The sequence below is a fragment of the Parambassis ranga genome, chromosome 19 (assembly GCF_900634625.1).
Source record: "Parambassis ranga chromosome 19, fParRan2.1, whole genome shotgun sequence".
Lineage (NCBI taxonomy): Eukaryota > Metazoa > Chordata > Actinopteri > Ambassidae > Parambassis > Parambassis ranga.
The window spans coordinates 22,821,006-22,839,458 of NC_041039.1; the positions used below are offsets into that span (position 1 = coordinate 22,821,006).

The 18,453-nt window shown below is 45.8% G+C and overlaps 1 protein-coding gene across 1 annotated transcript in view; it reads left to right on the top strand.

The window, feature by feature from the left end:
• LOC114451726 (protein FAM19A5-like) overlaps positions 1-14,586 on the top strand; it is an 18,786-nt gene extending 4,200 nt beyond the window's left edge. Inside the window, exons 3-5 of the mRNA XM_028430537.1 lie at positions 6,228-6,377; positions 12,196-12,323; positions 14,527-14,586. Of these exons, the coding sequence (XP_028286338.1) occupies positions 6,228-6,377; positions 12,196-12,323; positions 14,527-14,586 (338 nt within the window). The remainder of the gene's footprint in view (positions 1-6,227; positions 6,378-12,195; positions 12,324-14,526) is intronic.
• The last annotated feature ends 3,867 nt before the right edge of the window (positions 14,587-18,453 follow it).

The window sequence follows — 18,453 nt, forward strand, 5'->3', positions numbered from 1 at the left end:
GTCCAACAGATTTGGGGCTTTTGTTGGTTGCAGGCTGCATGGATGGCCGGGTGGACATGGTTCATTTAGTCCACACACAACAGGCTTAAGTTTCCTTATGAGCGCAGAGGATCAGGCTCCTTGGCCACTTTGGTTTGTTGCTTTGTTATTGTGAACTCTCTGAAAGGCTCTCACATGTTATGTTTGTGTGTAAGCAGGACAGACGTGATGTTTGTGGCTCCTCTCTGTCTCTGTAACAGGAACAATGACAGAAAGCCTCCTGATGGTCTGAAGCAGGAACTCTCTGGGCTCCTCCTGGTCTCATGCAGATGTTTCAGATAATCAGCGCTGCGGCAGCAGAAAGAGGAAAATCATAAACTCCAGCAGCTGCTCATTGAAATTCATCAGTCAGAGCTCAAACAGCCTCAGCTGAGCAGGTGCAGGTTTGCACTGATGCTGCAGGAGCTCTTATTTTGGACAGAGACAAGGTCACATTTCTGTCTTTTAAATAGTATAAAGCAGGAGTTTGAGGAGGACGTCTCTCCTTCACTGATCAGTGTGAGGAGCGTTAATGAAGACAAACAGCAGGCCGATTTTAATTTCCTCCTGAGTTTCTCTTTTCTCTTCCTCTGCCTCCTCAAAGGCTCGTTTAGAGCCTGGAAACAAGCCTGTGATGCAGCAGACACACTGTTGTGCCGGCGGTGGAGAAAGCTTACCTAAGGAGTCCAAATTAATTCTCAATGCACCATTAAGTCGAGCACGTATTCACAGGAATTATGAACGGACCGCCTCTAAATGAGACGGGAGGAAAATAAAAAACACACACACAGAAATTAAAGGAGCAGAAAGCTGCAGAGGGTGTAATTGGATTTGAATTAATGCATCTGGAGGGGAGACAAAACAAAACAAAACCTCCTTCCCCCCTCTCTCTCTCTCCCCCTCTCCCTCTCTCTGCTGACTGATCTGCTGAGACGAGATCAGTCAGATTTCAGAATGAGTCTCTGCTGCAGGGCAGCTCTTCTACGATAAGGAGCATCATTTAAAAGTACATATTATACACCTAAGCCAGCACTATCAGCTTGTAGTTAGTGTGGATATTAGCATAAGCGGCTACCTGGATGCAGTAGTTAGACATTCATTCATTTATTGTTGTTTCATATCGAAGATATTTAAGATGTAAGAATCTTTATATAAATTACTAATTTGACGAATTTCACTTAAAATTGTGCTAAATAAAGGCTGATGCTAGAATTTAACACAAAACTTCACTAAACTCAAGTGTAAGATGAGGCGAATTTGGTGATCAAAGGTCAAAGGTCAGTTCACCCTGATAATGTTTTTTTGCCCTCGAGTCCGAGTCATTTCATTTTGAGTATGTGCGGATAAGTCCTGATCCGATACTTTTAGGGTTCTCTAGAAAGGCAGAGAATGGCAGGTCAGTCATTGCGATGATTTGTGCTGTCCTGGTTGTGCTGTCCTGAACCTTCACGCTGTCACGGGGCATTTAAATGTTACTACGATGAATTTTACTGGTTATTGCAAGTAAGGAGTGTGTGTGCGTCCAGAGCGCTTGATGCTGACTGTGCACTGCTTCGCCAAACTGCCTGCAACACATTGGCACAGACTATACATACTTCAACCGTCCCAAACTGGGAAATTTCACACAGAAAACAGCTCATCCAGGTCTCGAACCCTGGACCTCTCACACCCAACGCAACTATCACACCCCAACACTACAAGCCAGAGAGCCGTCCTGCGCAGCGTTATGCTGGATTAATCAGAATCAGAATCAGAATCAGAATCATGTTTATTGCCATGTAAGTGAAGGGGGTTCACATTATCTGCATTAATTTGCAGAAATGCATTAACTCTGACAGCCCTAATACATGTATATCCGAGTCCTGATCGGGAGGTAACATCTGATTCCGATCAAGTCTGAAATCACGTAATCGAGCCCGATTTCCGATCACATGATCGGATCGGGACATTCCCAGTGTGAAGTCACAAAAAGTGATTAAATTTGTTCTCAGATTTGATGTAAATATTCCAATTATGGTAAAAAAAAAAAGAGATAAAAAACTGCTGTGAGCTAAAAAAAATAAGAAAAAACGTGCCATCCATTGCAGTGCAGATATATAACTGCAGCAGTGACAGTAACTCCAAACATTTACGACAACATCAACACTGGAAGTTACTCTCAGTGAGTAACATCCTTGTACTGAGAACTATCTGCTGGTTGATTTGTTGCTGCCTAAACGCTGACAGCTCTCAGACTTCGCTGCATAATAACAGACACATTAACCGCCGTCACAGCATCAGCAAACGGACGTCAAAATCTATTTCAGCCTCATCACTATTCCTCCGTCCTCCCCTCAGTGCAAACACTGTGACTTTTCAATTTGCCGGAAAAGAAAAGAAAAGATTATAGATGATAAAAGCTCATATCATCCAGATGTCACTCTATGTTTCTTCTTCTCATTCACAGAAAGATTGTACGTCAGCTCTGATTGGGCAGAAAATGGCAGCTGTAATTGTTATTATCCTGCTGTTTGTGAGGCTCCGTCAGGACGCACAGTTTTACTTGATTTATTTAATCATAATTAACACACACGTTTCACTGCAGAGATCAGAGGAAGGACGTCCATCGAAAGGCAGGAAGTTATGCTGATAAACAGACTGTTGCTATGTATAACAGATCGTTGCTATGGAAACAGCCCAGTTTACTAAGGGAGTGTCACATCTAACAGAAGTCCAGGGCATTCTGCAAAATGTTTTTTTCAAAAAAAACTTTTTAGAGTTTACATTTTTTCACAGTGTAGAAGCACCTTGTTGTTTTAATTGAAAAATATTTCCTGTCCTATAACAGCAGTTAGTGCTGCAGTGCCGCTAACACTGAGACACAGCAGCAGAGTGTAAGTCAATGAAACACGCTGCCTCACAGTGCCTCATGCTGTGATTTATTTCATTTTCATCGTGGCTTCACACTCGTCCTTTTCCCAGCGTCCTCGGCTCAGGCTGATGGCGATGAGGCACGCTTAACATTTTCATGCCTCAGCAGATGGAGAGTTAAAGATGAGCTGCGGCTAATGAGCAAACTGAGAGTGAGTCTGTGTGGGTTCCATGGGATCATTGTTAGTGAGCGCCATCTCTTACATCATCTACATGCAGAGTAAACCCCAATTACTGAGCGTCTGATGTAGCAGCAGCAGGTCTGAGGGCTCCGGGTCACTGACATGACACCAGCAGCTTTGTAGAGACTTCACTAGATTGTTCACACTTTCCCTCATCACACCCTGCTAGCTGGTGAAGCTGCTGCAGCTGGTGGAAAGTTGTTGAAAATCACTGGATGTTTTTTTTTTTCCGTTTTGACGATGTTCTGTTGAAAGCTGCAGCAGGAAGAGTCGGTGTGAGGGAGACGTGATAATATCAGCGTGTCAGCTGCACACAGGCTGCGAGCAGTTCTCAGATGGAGATGAGATGGTTTATTAGCTCCCATGTAGCCCTGAGGCTAACAGAAGAGGGAGGGCACATCCGACAGAGCACAGCGGTGGGTTTAAAGCAGGTTGTCAGACGTAATTATGAGCTTCATTAAAACTGCACAGTGCACAGCTCTGAGCAGAAGAAGAAGCTCCGACCTGTTAAACAATTTGTCTTCAGCACAGAGTGCACTTTCAGAGCCGTTTCTTTTTTTAATGACTGTATATTTAACTTTATGAACAATACATCCTCCACTTTCAGTGACTGCTGTTATCTAGTTGATGTAAGCGTCACTGTTTGCTGTCTCTTCATGAACCACGTGTCATCCTCTGATAAAACAGTTCCAAAAACTGCAGTTCCGCAAATGGCCACTAGAGACTGGCTCTAAAAGTGAGTCAATCCTCAAGGACCTCCATGTTGAAATGTCCCATTTTAAGCAGAATAAACATGTTTACAGCCTAATTACATGCAGCACCTCCACCCTCATCAGCTCTTTGTCCGTATTTGGATTAACAGGGAGGTTAGGCAGACTCAGGTGCAGCAGTGACATCACTGAAGGTTTCTGTGGACCCTGCTAAAAATATGACACAATGTGGTTGTGAACTGCCAGAATGGACGTCCAGTCTAACCAGGGGTCTGATACAGCTGCAGCTGTCTGTGTGTAGCAGGTGTGTGTAGTGTGGGTGGATGGTGCTTTAACCCTGCTGCAGACAGCCAGCTTTTATGTTTCATTTTCACTCACAGTTAAGGGTTAAGCTTTAAAACCAAACCTGAGGCTGAGCTTAGTGGGCTGCTGAGGTCTGCTGTGAGCCTAAAGCCAGAGTTAGGAGGCTCTCTTTTAATCTGCCACATCACCATGGCAACTGATGCTGCAAACCGAACCTGGTCAGGAGCAGGTTATGTTCAGAGTTTCTCTTTCACTGACTGCCTACTTTAACACATAATCACTATTCACAGCCCCCCAATCCACCCGAAGAACCCAGAGGAAACTGAAGAGTACCAGGCGATGTGCAGGGTTCTGTAGGAGCGCCTTCTGCACCACCAACAGCAGCCATTAGCAGGAGACGTATATTATTACATGTGAAATATGTTATTAAAATAGCTCCTAGACAATCAGAGAGCACTTGAAACAGGGCTGTTAAATGATTGATAATGACGTACTTCCAGAACATCGTAAATAGTAAACTATTATGTATTTGTTAAACACGAATGGCAGCCTGGATGCTGTGTGTGTTTCTCTCCCACCTCGTGTCTTTGACAAACATGTTCAAGATGCTTTCAGTTAGTACATTTAACCATTTCACTGACCTTTTTAGTTGTTGAATGAACTCTTCCACTCGTCTTGGGGCTTTGTTGCAAAACAGAGAGAAAAGGAGAAACAATAAATGAATCCACTTATGTATTTATGCTAAATGTATGCTATATGCTACGCTAACGCTTTTAAAACCATTTATAAATAAAGAAATAAGCATTAATGTGGAGAGTGAGCTTACCTGTGTTGCTGAGGAGGAGCAGAGAGCTCCTGGATGTTTATCGTGCCGCCGTGAGCTGTCAGCTCTGACGTGTCTTCAGGCCACGGTCGTCATGTGTATTCTGAAGGAAATGTTCCCACTTTTCAGTGTTCTTGTCTCTCTTTGCTTCCATCCGGTGTTGCGCCTTTGCTCATTCATGCTCTAATTTAGAGCTTTCTCTTCTTTTACTTCCTGTGAATGCAGTCCAGACAGATCGGGCAGCCAAATATTAAACCATTTAAATTATTACATTAAAATGAAAAATGATGCGTCGACAATAAAAATCTCAGTCGAGGATTTTTTTTCAGCCCTAATTTTAAAATATATTTAAATTGATTAATTTGATTTTTTTAAATTTGCATTTCCTTCTCTAGCATTGGGTTAAATATAAAGAGAGCATTACCTGTTAAAATTAATTAACATATAATCAACATTACATAATTTTTTTGCATTGGGCCTCTCAGTCTTTAATATGAACATGTGAACAAAGACAGTTTATAACCAATCAAGAGCTTTACATTTGTTTGGTTACCGTGGTGATGAGGCCCGAACCCTGATCACATATAACGTGTGGGCAACAGATTCACAGTGGTGATTTTCTTGAAAACACCTGGAGAACCCAGCTGTCCATGAAAATGTGCTGAAGCCTGTTGGAACGGCTGCAGAGATGACGGTGTGTGTTTGAGTGTTGGCTCTGAATTGTAGAAAGTATAAACACACACACACACATCAGTGTCACCTCTGTCACCCCATTTGTTCAGCCCGTGTAGGACAAGACAAACCCCCCCGCCTCTTCTGCTGGGAGAAACTTTCTGCCCCTCAGACACTGCGCGTGCTTCTCGTCAGTAATGAACTCCCGTTGCTGTCGCCAATGTGGTCGGTGTTGTTGTTCTTCCCGCTCTGACCTCGCTGACCTCCGTCTCTCTGAACTGATACTTGTGTTTTCTGCTCTCTGAGCCCCCGGCTGGTTTCAGTCCATGGTGCTATTGATGGGCAGTTCATCAGCATGCAGGAGGAGCTGCTGCTGTCACCGCAGCAACCGAGCACCATCCCTCCTCCTTCCTAATCTGGTCCCTGTGACCCTCCATCCCTCCACCAGCCTCAGCTGCGCTCACATGGATCATTATTTCTTTCAATAATCAATTAAAATAATCAATTAATGAAAGAAATTAGCATCAGTGTGCTCACAGGGTGATTACTTCATTGATTATGAATGTCACAATAAAACCTGAACTTACTTCCTGTCCTGCCCCCCTCCAGGTCAGCTGGTGGCAGGGACCTGCGAGATCGTCACTTTGGACCGAGACAGCAGCCAACCGAAGAGGACCATCGCCCGACAGACGGCCCGCTGCGCCTGCAGGAAGGGACAGATCGCAGGGACGACTCGAGCCAGACCGGCCTGTGTGGATGGTAAGACACACCCTCCTAATCCCACAAAAGCTTCTCTCGTCAAGCAGTGCTCACCATTAATTGTCCTTTTTTTAATAAGCTACTTTAACGTGTTGTTGAGGGCCACTCCTCCTGGAGCCTGAGGCGTATTTGATTACCCCATTGCTCTTCTTACAAAACACAAAGGAAGTTTTAACTTCCTTACTTCCTGTAACCTGCTGGAGTCCTAAGAAACTGTCAGCCTCTTATTCACATCAGACCTAGCTGGGCTAGGCTAAGCTATGAGCATATTAGCTAATGTTAGCTCTTTGAGTCTGTCTGTATTTCTGCTGTAAAGTTGGACATTTTGACATGGAAGTCAATGGAGGCTAATTCATTTTCTGAGCCACCCTCAAGTGGCCATTTGGGGTACTGCAGCCAGCCTCCACATGGTGTCCGTTTACTTTTGGTGTATCCCTCTGTAGGACAGTTCACGCCTGTATTTTAACTGATATTTAATGTTTGTTTTGTGGAGATAACAGGCTGATTAATCACACAAACAAACACATCTTCATGTGACTCTTCCCTTCATGTGAGCCGTGGAGGTCAGAAAGTCACAGCCCAGATGGGATCAGTCCTGAGTTGCACTGGATTTCATCAGCGGCTGCCGCCTCTCTCTCTCTCTGTGTGTGTGCCATCTGGAAGTGATGACAGCAGCTGGAGGGACTGTGTCTGCTCTGCAGGGATTTACAGGCTGAACCTCAGCAGGAGGAGGGACTTCAGCTGAGGAGAACTTCAAATGTTTTCTCATTTCCTCCTCAGATATTTGCTTCTCCTGACTTCAGCACTTATTTCCTAATACTATCCTAAATTGTCAAGATGTTAGCGAACAGTGCAGAGTGTTCACCTGGTCAGCAGAAAAACCCGGAACAGGTGAGCGCAATTCGGGCTGTGTTCTGCTGATGGAGCTGGGCTTGCAGTTTTTTTCTGCTTCCAGTCTTTAATCCTAAATTAACCTGGATTCTAACGAAGTAAACACACATGAAGGCAGCAATGGTGGACTTTCACCTGCTGCAAAAACAACATGTGGTCTCATTGTGGCTGGATTATGAGAAGAACAGGTTAACCTGAAGTCTGCGGGGCGGTGGAGGGGGTGCTGGCTCTTTGTTGCTCCAGACTTGTAGCCTGACGATGAACCATAACCATGTGACAGGAGTAGTGAGTCACCTTCTGTAAGCTCTGACTGCTGTTGTTGGTTTGTTGTGTTCGTTTCACGTGGTTGGAGCTAAACCCGGTTTGGTTAAACCAGGTGCTGTCATTGATCGGAGCTGGTCGAGCGTGCTCTGCTGCTGTGGCAGGATATTTTCAGCAGCAGGCCACTGATCACTGCAACCTGTTGTCTGCTCATCAGCAGCTTCCTGTTTTCTACTCCCTGAAGCTGGATCCATACTCCGCGAGAACAGAGAACTCCCTTCCCCCTGCAGATGTTATGCCCACAAAATGACGTCATTTTTTTATCTCGGACCGCCCGTTGTGCAGCAATCTCGTGCACAGGGTCCGGGCAGAACTTTTTCTCTCAAGGCTGTGCGTCAACCATGCTGTGATTGGTCGGAATTTATTGTGGGCGTGATGAATGTGGTGAAGCGCCAGAGCTTCTTCAGGTGCAGAACACACAGACAGAAGGAGGAAGCACAACGACGATGGACAGTTTAGATGAGCAGCTGGCAAACAGCTCCTGGAAGGAGAAACACGGCGCACAGAGGAGAGCGTCTGTCCAAAAGGTGGCGATAAAAACTAATCCCAGTATTGATCACGGCGTTACAGCGGCTCGCGCACATTAAACACCGGGAGACGGGATGTATTATTGCAGACAGTCATCCACACGTTCACAGAGTTAAACTCACACAGACCAGAGGTCTGCTACAGTCAGCTGCACTGATCTTCTATCTGTTGTCATGCTGTGCGCCCTCTTCCCTGAGCATTATCAGCTCGTTAGGCCAGGTAACCACGACTGTGCTCACAATTTGCAACACAACTGCATTGTCATCCTTTTGTGTGTGACGTGCGCTGCGGAGGAGGCCGTATGAGGAGTTCTGCACACACACGTCGAAAAGAACTTTTTTTTTACTCTTACCACCCGTGGAGCGAGTTCTCTGTTCTCGTGGAGTGTGGAACAGCCTTGACTCTCAGGGGACCAGAGAGCGCCGTTTAAATTTCATGTTAACACGTGAACAACAAAAGTAAAAAAGCGACCTCCGTCTGAGTCTGTGTGTGACCTTTACAGGGCTGCATGTTGGTCTTTATGTCAGCTTGGGTTTTCCTTGGTAATCCCAGCTGCTTCTGTTCTGTCTTCACTTTCATTCGGTCAGACTCGTGGGATTCTGAGTTTACCTACAAGTGTCCACGCCGTGCAGAATTATGAGCTCCTGCAGCGATGACGTGATGCTGTCATGGGACGTGCGACGCCACGTGGAGGCTTCTTGGTGTTGTGTGTGTGACAGCAGATGGACAAACACACCACTTAACACACAAACATGCATACACAGAGTGCAGTCACAGCCTGACTGTCCACATCAGCTGTTTGAATAGAGGACGGCGGTTTGTTTAAACACAGGCTGCAGCTAAACAGGATGTGTCAGAGTAACAACATGAAAGCTAAGCTAACAGTTGATCACTCACTGATATGATGTTCACTTTTCTTTCTTGCCTTTTAAAAGTCTGAGTGAGACCTCAAATCACGGAAAATCAGAGGGCGGCAGATCTGTGTTTTCATCATGCCGGGCCGTTCACACAGCCTTCCCCCTGCTTGTTCTTTGCCTCATTTCCTCTGCGCTCCCTCCATCCCACTGTCTTGTCCTCTGGGACTTAGCGGCGACCCTCCTTCTGGACGCCGTTTTTGATGAATGAAGCCATTACAAAATGGCCTCCACTCTTCCTGGATAAATGAACTGTGCTGAGCGGTGGCGGATGGATCTGCATTGCGGTGCTTCATTTATCAGCGCTCGCAGGTGTTCAGGTGTTTACTGATACCTGAGATTAATCCACTGCGCCACCATCACACACGGCTGCTCTAAGAGTCGGCTGCTCTAAGAGTCGGCTTCTCTGCGTTTAACAGCTGAAAACACACTTTCAGGACGCCCTGTCCTCCGTCAGGAAGCCCTGACCTCCATCAGGACGCGCTGTCCTCCGTCAGGACGCACTGTTCTCCGTCCTGTGCTCTGATTGGTCAGACAAGTAGAGACAGTCAGTTTTCCAACTTTCAAAACTTTGGGCAAAATAAAAAACATCAAAAACAATAAACCATATTCTAATCTTTTATTTAACAAAACACTGCCAGGAGCTGTTTAGGGTCCAGAATTTCCCATCAAGCTGCAGGCCTTTGAACACACCACACATCAGCTAAAGCTACAAAGCGGATGATTTTCGGCCTGATTTTAGACCCAATTTACCCCTTAAGTTTGCGGTTGTACTAACCTACTATTTATCCAATTTATCCCATAGTGTGTGGTGGCAACACCATTAAGTCAAGCCGGTGCCTAAAGTCTGGCTGCATGCCAACGTGTCCTTAGGCAGGACACTAAACCTAAGGTTTTCCCCCGTGGTTGTACCGTTTATGGTGGCGCCTGGGCCTGGTGGACACTGCGGCCTGAGTCTCACTGTACTCCACCACATTATCCTGTTACATCATGTGTTTTATCATGCATGCTGTGTCAAATTGTGTTGCCTAACAATAGCCTGTGTTGTGTTATATGTGGGTCATTGTTTTATGTGTGTCGTATGTTCAGTGTCTCATTTTGAGGCCCCCTGATTTTTTGGGTTAAATGCTAATATGCTAATTTGCTGACATGCTGACAACAATGCTAGCAGATGTTAACCCTCTTGCTGTGCTGTACCATCGAGGCGTTCAACTCAAGAGAAGACAGAAAATATGTCATAGGAATAAGGTGTGGCTGCTTGGTTCATTCGTCTGCAGGATCTGAGCCTCTCCACGGAGGTGTAAGGCAGGGTGAGAATTTAATTAAGTATCACGGCTGAGCGGAGGTGCTGTTGTTCAGCAGGAAATTGGTTTGATAATTGGGGGCTAACAGGCTATCACAATCACACCACTGTGCGGCTGCTCCAAAGGGAGAACTGATCACCGGGTTCTGTATCACAGGCCTGTGCAGACTCCCATTTTCCTCATCTCTCCCCGAGCCTGCTGCACACAGACTGCAATTTAGTGCTGGGAGTGAAAGTGAGGCTGCAAAGACCTAGAATGATTGGGTCATTACAGCATCACCCCAAACAGCAGGAATATTCTCTGAGTGTACAATTCATTGTCAAATGAGACAGGATCAGCTGACAGAGTAACAGACTGACATCTTACACTTTACAAGAAATCTCAAGAAGAAGAAGAAGAAGGAAGCAGAACCTGCATGTTTTAAACCTCAATAACACATTATGATATATAACTAACAGCCAGAGACACCTGCAGAGAGGTGGAAGCACGAGAACAGGTGAGCGGGCCAGCAGGCGAGACAGAGAATCAGTGCAGATATGAAAGAGTGCCACACAAAGGTCGGAAGGAGTCTGAGGAGAAGGAGGGAGCAGATATGTGAGAGTGGGACATAAATATGGGAGTGGACCCGAAAGAGAAGGAGGAGAGGTCAGTGCAGATATAAAAGAGTGGCACATAAATGTAGAAGTGGGCCTTGGAAGAGAAGAGGAGGTCAGTGTAAATATGTGAGAGAGGAGAGGAGAGGAGAGGAGAGGAGAGGAGAGGAGAGGAGAGGAGAGGAGAGGAGCTTTGCCTAGATATAGTGACACATAAATGAGCCAGAGGAGAGGGACAGTGTAGATGTAAAAAAAGAGAGAGTGGGCCTCAGTCCTTATGGGGAAGCTTTGTGCAGACATACGAAGGAAGCACATCACTGTTTGATCGGGGCATGGGTGGTCAGTGCAGAAATATAAGAGTGGCACATGACTGTGAGAGTGGGCCAAAGAATAGTCCTGCTCTGTGAACACACCACTAGGTAATGAAGTGTGATGCTGGTTGAGATTAGGCCTAATAACCTCCATAACCTCATGCTTTACAGTATCTTTACAGTATGTTGTGAAGCGGGAGTGCTCATTAGATATGTTACTTGCTAAATAATGCACCGTGACAGTTTACATTATTAATCACAGTTTTATGCGGAACATTAAAGCCTGCGTGCTGTAGCTCGTACTGTACAGTGAGTCCAGTCACTTTTTTTTAATTGATTATTGATCATGTTAATCAGTAGGGTAAATAAATCACATGCCTTCTTTGATTTGATGCTCTCCTCTCCATAATGAGGATCATCACTTCCTGTTGTCCCTGGTGTGCGAGTCCCCTTTTGGGAATGGCGGCCATCTTTAATGAGATACGCATATGGTTCTATTAATTACAGGCAGATGTTTGCTGCACGTTCTTCTGCTGACACTCACACTATGTACATTACATAAGAATCCAGATTCACAGACTGGTGTTTCATTAAAGGGACATTCCGCCGAGTTTACATTCTCAGCTGTTCACAGTGTTTCAGGTCGACTCAGTCTAAACAAACAGGTGTGATGTCAGATTTTTTTCCTTCTACATTAAGCTCCATCACGTCCCTCTCTATCATTGCTCACTCTCTCTCTCTATCTCTCTCTCTGTGTGGGGCAATCAGGGAGCCAAAATATGCAAATGAGCTTCTTGAGAATGTCCCATTTGTTTATAAATAGCTGGAAGATGAGCTCAGTGCAGGAAGTGGACTCTTCTGCACTGAAGATGTAAAAAAAAAAGCAGAATGAAAGTGTGAAAAAACAGACGTGCTGACCTTTGCTGAACTCTGGTGTCTCCTCCTCTTTCCCTTAGTTCGGATCGTCAGGACTCGGCAGTGGTGTGAGATGACTCCTTGTTTGGATGACGAGGGCTGTGACCTCCTGGTCAATCAGTCGGGCTGGACCTGTACACAACCAGGAGGCCGAGTCAAGACCACCACGGTGAGAACACGCTGGGATTCTGCTGCTCTGCACCTGTTTGGGGTTTAGTGGGACTTTCTGATGGTTCGAGGAAAAATCACCTTGTTCACTGACATTAAAGGTAGGGTAGGAGATTTCATTCTGATGCACTTTATGTTAAATTAGTGTAACTTCTCTTTGCAATCCGATAGCAACTGATTAGTTCGGCAGTTTCACATTAAAACGAAGAATATGAATCATCTGTGGAAGCTATAAAACTCTAAAAACATCAGCCAATCCTCCGGGTGGACCCTGCGTGGAGCACTGGCTGGTTGTCACTCTCTTCCTGCTCTGCGCACACCAGAGAGGTACGTGCATGATGGCCGAAGTCACAGACTGCAGCTCGTCTTCAGGTAATGCGCATCCATGTAAATATCTCTAAAACTACGTCCTGTACCAGGATCCTGACTGTAGGAGTCTAGTTAACAGTCCTTCTCTTCTCGTCCTCATTGGGCTGAAAGATGGCGGCGAGTTGTTGCCGCCTCTGGCTCAGCTCTGAACACACAGACAGGGAAAAAAATAAAAAATAAAAAATAAATGAAAGGAGCTTCACACAAACAAGCTCATCTGCTAATGAAGGACAGCAGATCTGATTGCCTCGCTGCGAGGCAAATTAAATTACAGAGCCAGCGCTGAGTGGGCGGACCGACACGCAGCTCTTGTGTGTTTACATGAGGAGAGGAGTCGGCGTTCATTAAAACTCAGAAAGCTGGATCACAGGAACAAACTGTGATCAATTAGCCCAGAGGAGCTTTACAGAGACTTACAGGAGGTAATTGGTGATATATAATGAGTGGAGACGAAGGATCACAGCGCTCGTTCTCACACACTGATGGAGAGACTTCGTGAAGGACACAACTGTTGTTATGAGTCCATTATGGTCCGATGAAGACGATCATACTCCCACCTCCTCTTAAAGTGACGTGCAGATTTTTGTATGATCCCTCATGGATGTCTGGAAGAAAAATGATACCAACAAATACATGAATATAAACCGCCTGTGGAGGAGCAGCTTTAACGTAGCTTAAGATTGATTGACTGTTTTCCAATTAGTTGATTAAACAAACATCAATTTAACGCTTTGATCAGCCACTAGATTAAATGTCATTATCCAGTGGATAATGGTAACCGCTAACTGCTAAGCTAAGCTAAGCTAAGCTTATATATATATTCTTATAGAATTGTCTGCTCAGACAGCGCCCTCCTGTGGTTAACATTGCTTTGCAAGCTAAGCTAACCCAGCTTTCTTCAATGTAGCCACAGTGCATTTTTGACATTAGCTCGTAAAGTAATAAACATATGTGGAAATAGCAAGGGAGACAAAGTGCATGTGTCTATGTAAACAGCTCGTTGCTAATGGTAACATTAGCCAGCTAGCCGTAACATTTAGCCTTTTCTTCCTATCCAAACATCGCCATCAATAAACATTCAGTTCGCATCACGTAGACGCTCACAGAAGTAGAAACATCCGCTCAAGTTTCTGCCTCTGATACTTCACCTGAGTGTGTCAGAGCCGGACTTTCTCAGGAGGGTTTTAAGCAGAGAGGATTTTAAAAATGGGTTTATAGCCTCTTTAATATTTTAAGAAGCTGCAGCATTGCAATATTAATGAGACGATTTCTGGCTTGTTTTTGCTTTGGAAGTGAAATAAATAGAAACAGAGCTCATTGTTTCTCAGCACAGGCCGCAATTCATCATAAAGCAATTATGTCGGAAACAAGGCCGCCTGCTTTCCAGTTTACTCCCAGCTGTGGCGTTTATCATAGAAGACACACACACACGCCTGCACTCACGCACACACACACACTGATACTTTGATAACTGAAGCCCTCATACAGCAGCAATAAGATACAAATGATGGCTAATTTCTTACTTGTTTACTCGTGTGTGTGTGTCCGTTGTGTGTGTGTGTCTGTTGTGTGTGTGTCTCAGCTCTGTTATCTGTCTAAACACCTGGCTGTGAATGAAACCCTCTCCTCCGCTGGGGGACGAGGCACAGTAATGCGTGACAGGTGCTGCGTTCTGATCTCCTTCCTGTAATTGATCCCATTGGGCCATTGAGCAGGAGTCAATCAGAGCGCGGGGTTAAACGCTGTGGCCGATCAGAGGCTGACTGCCAGCACGCTGCTGTTGAGTCTGACAACACTCCCACTGTGAGTTACTGTCCCTGTGATACTGTGACCAGGTGTACAAGCTCAACCAGCGGCTTGTTGAAGATGAAGGTGAAGCTGATCGGGGCTTCTGATCATCCGGACTGCTGACAGCAGCTGCTACATGCTAACAGCAGGTTAAGTTGGACGGCCTGGACACAGCCGCTCGCCTGCTGGATCCGACCACACAGGCCTCCTCTATCACTAGGCCTACAAGATTCCTTTCTTCTGACCACTGCAGACCAGAAACAGCTGTTACCTGTCAGCGCTCAGGATGTTATGATATTAGGATGGAGCCACAGGTGTGTCCAGGTGGAGACGAGGAGGTCAAAGCGGCTGTTACAACAAGAGAGGGAGCTGAGAGCAACATTTCATTTAGTCACAAGGTGTGAGGCTGTAATTTACAGAGGTGGGATCACAGCAGGAAGCAGAAACTCGTCTGTCTGTATGTCCCGCAGAGGAGCTTTGCAGAGCAGCTGTGTTAGTGAAGGTGAACAAGCTGCAAATTCAGAGGCTGAATGTGTGTTTGGTGCTATCTTATGCTAGCAGAGACGGACATCACTGGTGTGAATGTCCACCCACAGCTAGCATTAGCTTCAAGCCTAGAGGACATACGGTTCTGTCTACTGCAACTCAGTTTGAAATTTAGTGTAAGTTTAGTTTCTAGTTGAACTGCCTGGTAAAGTCATGTGGTGACATCTAGGGCCGACAAAACCAGTGAGGAAGAGTCACAGTTGCAGTTCCTCCTGTGGCCACTTGAGGGTGGCTCCAAACTTAACTTATTATAACTTATGTCCATATTAAACCACCAGCTTGGATCATTTTTATCATATCAGGCTTAACATTTCTCAGAATGTGACAGACTTTATTTTCTAACGTAGAGCTTCCTGTTTTCACCTCTTTGCCTGTATTCGGAGTTTAGGTGGATTAAGACACTGCTGGTGTGGTGACATCTGATGCTCGATCAGCTCTACCCGACAATGTGGAGCCTGCAGCTCTCCTAGCAAACAATCAGAGATGCTTCATTTGTGTTTATGCTGGAGAGGAGGAGCTGTTCTTCTAATTGCCTCCAGGTGACGACAAAAAGAAGAAGAAGAAGAAGAAGAAGAAGAGAGAGGAAGCAGCCCCAACCCGCTCACCTCTGCATTATTCATGTCCGTCCTCTCTGACTGCAGCTGGAATCCTAACAGAGCCTCAGGAGTCAGACGAGGACGAGCCGGATTACACCGACCACATACATCACTGCGGAACAGCCTCCACATTCAGACCGCCCCTAAACACACCGCTCACAACTGATTACACACATGAAATGTCTCACACTCAGACTGTGCTCCTAAAAACCATTTTAACCCATCGTATGCTGTGGTCAGGGAAGACATGTCCAAAAAGAGGACGCTTCCAGGTGTCCACTGAGGACGGGTGGTCATAAAAATGTTGCTGCCCTCACTGGTAGCAGGTTTATTTTAACATAGTCACTTTATGCCTTAAAAAGCTTCTGTGGACAAATCATCAAAATAGTCTGACAGAAAATCTCTGTATGTCTGTTTTATGTCTGTTGATGGTTGCTAAGCTAGCTTAAAACAGCAGAGACAGAGGGAAACCAAAAATCTCTAAATGAACCTGTTAATTCACAAAGTGTTTGATGTTAAACTGGTCCCTGAAGGCATCATGTGTGTCTTTTAACCAAACACGTCGCTCTTCAGTCCAGTTCAGGAAGCCATGAATGACTCACATGTGACCAGCAAACATTCAGCGACTTGTTTTCCTGAAGCTGTGGGCGGACATGTTGTGATGGAGGTAAAAAAAAAAAAAAAACACCTCATGTAGCGTCCATGTGTGCAGACATGTTGAGCAGCTGCAGTGAATTTATTTTCTTAATTTGCTGGAGGTTAAAAAAAAGTGCTTGAATCTCTTAATGCATCATTAATGACAGCAAACAGTTAAATTATTTCGTTGCTGTGTAAGCAGACGTTTAAAAGAGTTTCTGGGAAGTTGTTTCCACACATGAGCAGCGTTTAAAGACAGGACAGGACAGTGAGCAGCTCCTCTGCTGCTCCTGGCTCCTGCTCCGTCATTGTTCAGTGTGATGTCCTCTCGGCTTTAATTGGACACAGGTCGGGCAGGTTTTAATTCTGCGGGCTGTTTTCTGTAATGAAGCCCAGCGGAGCCGCTCGCTGACACCGGCTGGAGGGAAACAGGAAGCTGAGAATATGAAGTCAAAGCGAGCTGCTGTGCTCTGTTTTTGTATGAATTCTTCGTATTTATTCAGTCAGCAGCAGCTTTAGTGGTGCAGGCTGCTGCCTGTGGAGGTCAGGGTGAAGCCCGATGGGGATCAAATACAGCAGCTCTGTTGAAACCCCCCAGGATTCAGAGGTTAAATCCTCTGGTATGCAGCTGATGATAACTTTGCGTGTAGTCTGCACATGATCTTCACAGTTTGCTGTGCAACAACTTGTCTGTCCTGATCTCATTGCTCTTCATCAGACAGCAGACAGATGCTGAATGGGCTGGACCAGGAACCAGAACCACGGAGGCCAGCAGACACACATGGTGTCCGGGCATCCACGTCCTCATCAGGAATTCGTTGATGAACTCTGAAGTCGAATAAAATAGCCAGCGTTGGTGTGTGTGTGTTTGTGTGGTGCACTCCTGTGGTTGTATGAATATAGTGTGTGTCGCATGCGTGGCTCAGGACGGGTCTCGTCTCCATTATAGCCAAAACAAATGGCAGAGAGGTTTGTTGCAGATGACCCTGGTGCCTCTTGAAGCTGTAAAAGATGGACTAACATTCAGTGGGTGGTCTGCCGGCCACCATCTTGGAAACAACGTCTTCCTGCCAGGCTGTCGACATGTTTCTGCTGTAGAGTTAGAGTTCTGACTGACAGCCTCTAGTGGACACTCAAAGACCTGCATGGATGCACTCTGTTGTTGCCTCATTATGGCGTCCATGCGATGACCCCCTTTTATAGCCACACGTCGTCAGAGTCTGTCCTAACGCTGCTCCTCTCCGTCCTCCAGGTCTCCTGACAGCGGCGGCAAGGACACACGCTCCCCTGACACAGACTGGTTCCCATCGTCCATCGTGCATCATCGCCAAGCAGACCACCTGCTGCCGCTGAAGACCAATCAGCAGCCACCGGCGGAGCCGCGGGACACGGCGTCGGCACTCCTCCACTTCCTGCTCCGGTGGACTGTAGAGGTTCTTCTTCTTCTTCTGAGATGGCGGTGCGTTGCTGGATGGATTTCCTTCATTTGGCACAAAACTCTGTTTCACTTTTACAGACCAAAGATGAAGAACAGAGTCGATGACGAGACACTTTCAGAGGGACGGAGACTCTCAGAGCCCCTCACACACACAGACACACACAAACACACTGTAAAGAAATGAACACATTGTGATATTACACAGTGACTTAACTGAGCAGAGTATATCGAGTACATGATGGCGTGTCTGAATGAGGCTCTTCTCTCTGTGTTGGCTGTGTGCTGCTGGAGAAGGTAAAAAAATCATGTCTGCATTTTTATGATAAAATCATCAACCTTTCTTCACTGCTGGCAGTTTGGTGGAGCACCAGGCTGTAAACTATCTCTGCTGGTAATTCTGATGTTTTAACATGGAGGTCTGTGCTGACTGACTCAGTTTTGGAGCCAGCCTCTAGAGGCCATTGGGTGAACTGCAGCCTCTGACACTCATTCCTCAGCCTGGAAGTCCAGACAGTTTATCGGGACGGTTTGTACATTTGTTAGTAACAACACAAATTCACGCTTTGATAAATATCATCAGATGAGTTTGTGTGAGCAGCACAGCGCCCCTAGTGGACAGTGGGAGGTTTTATCATTAAACCTGCAGAATGATGTGTGTGTGTGTGTGTCTTCTCCTCCAGACTCCGTCCTGCATCACATCAGATGTAAATCTTTCAGTGCAGTTAGCATCACATCAACAACACAACAGACGTCGAGGG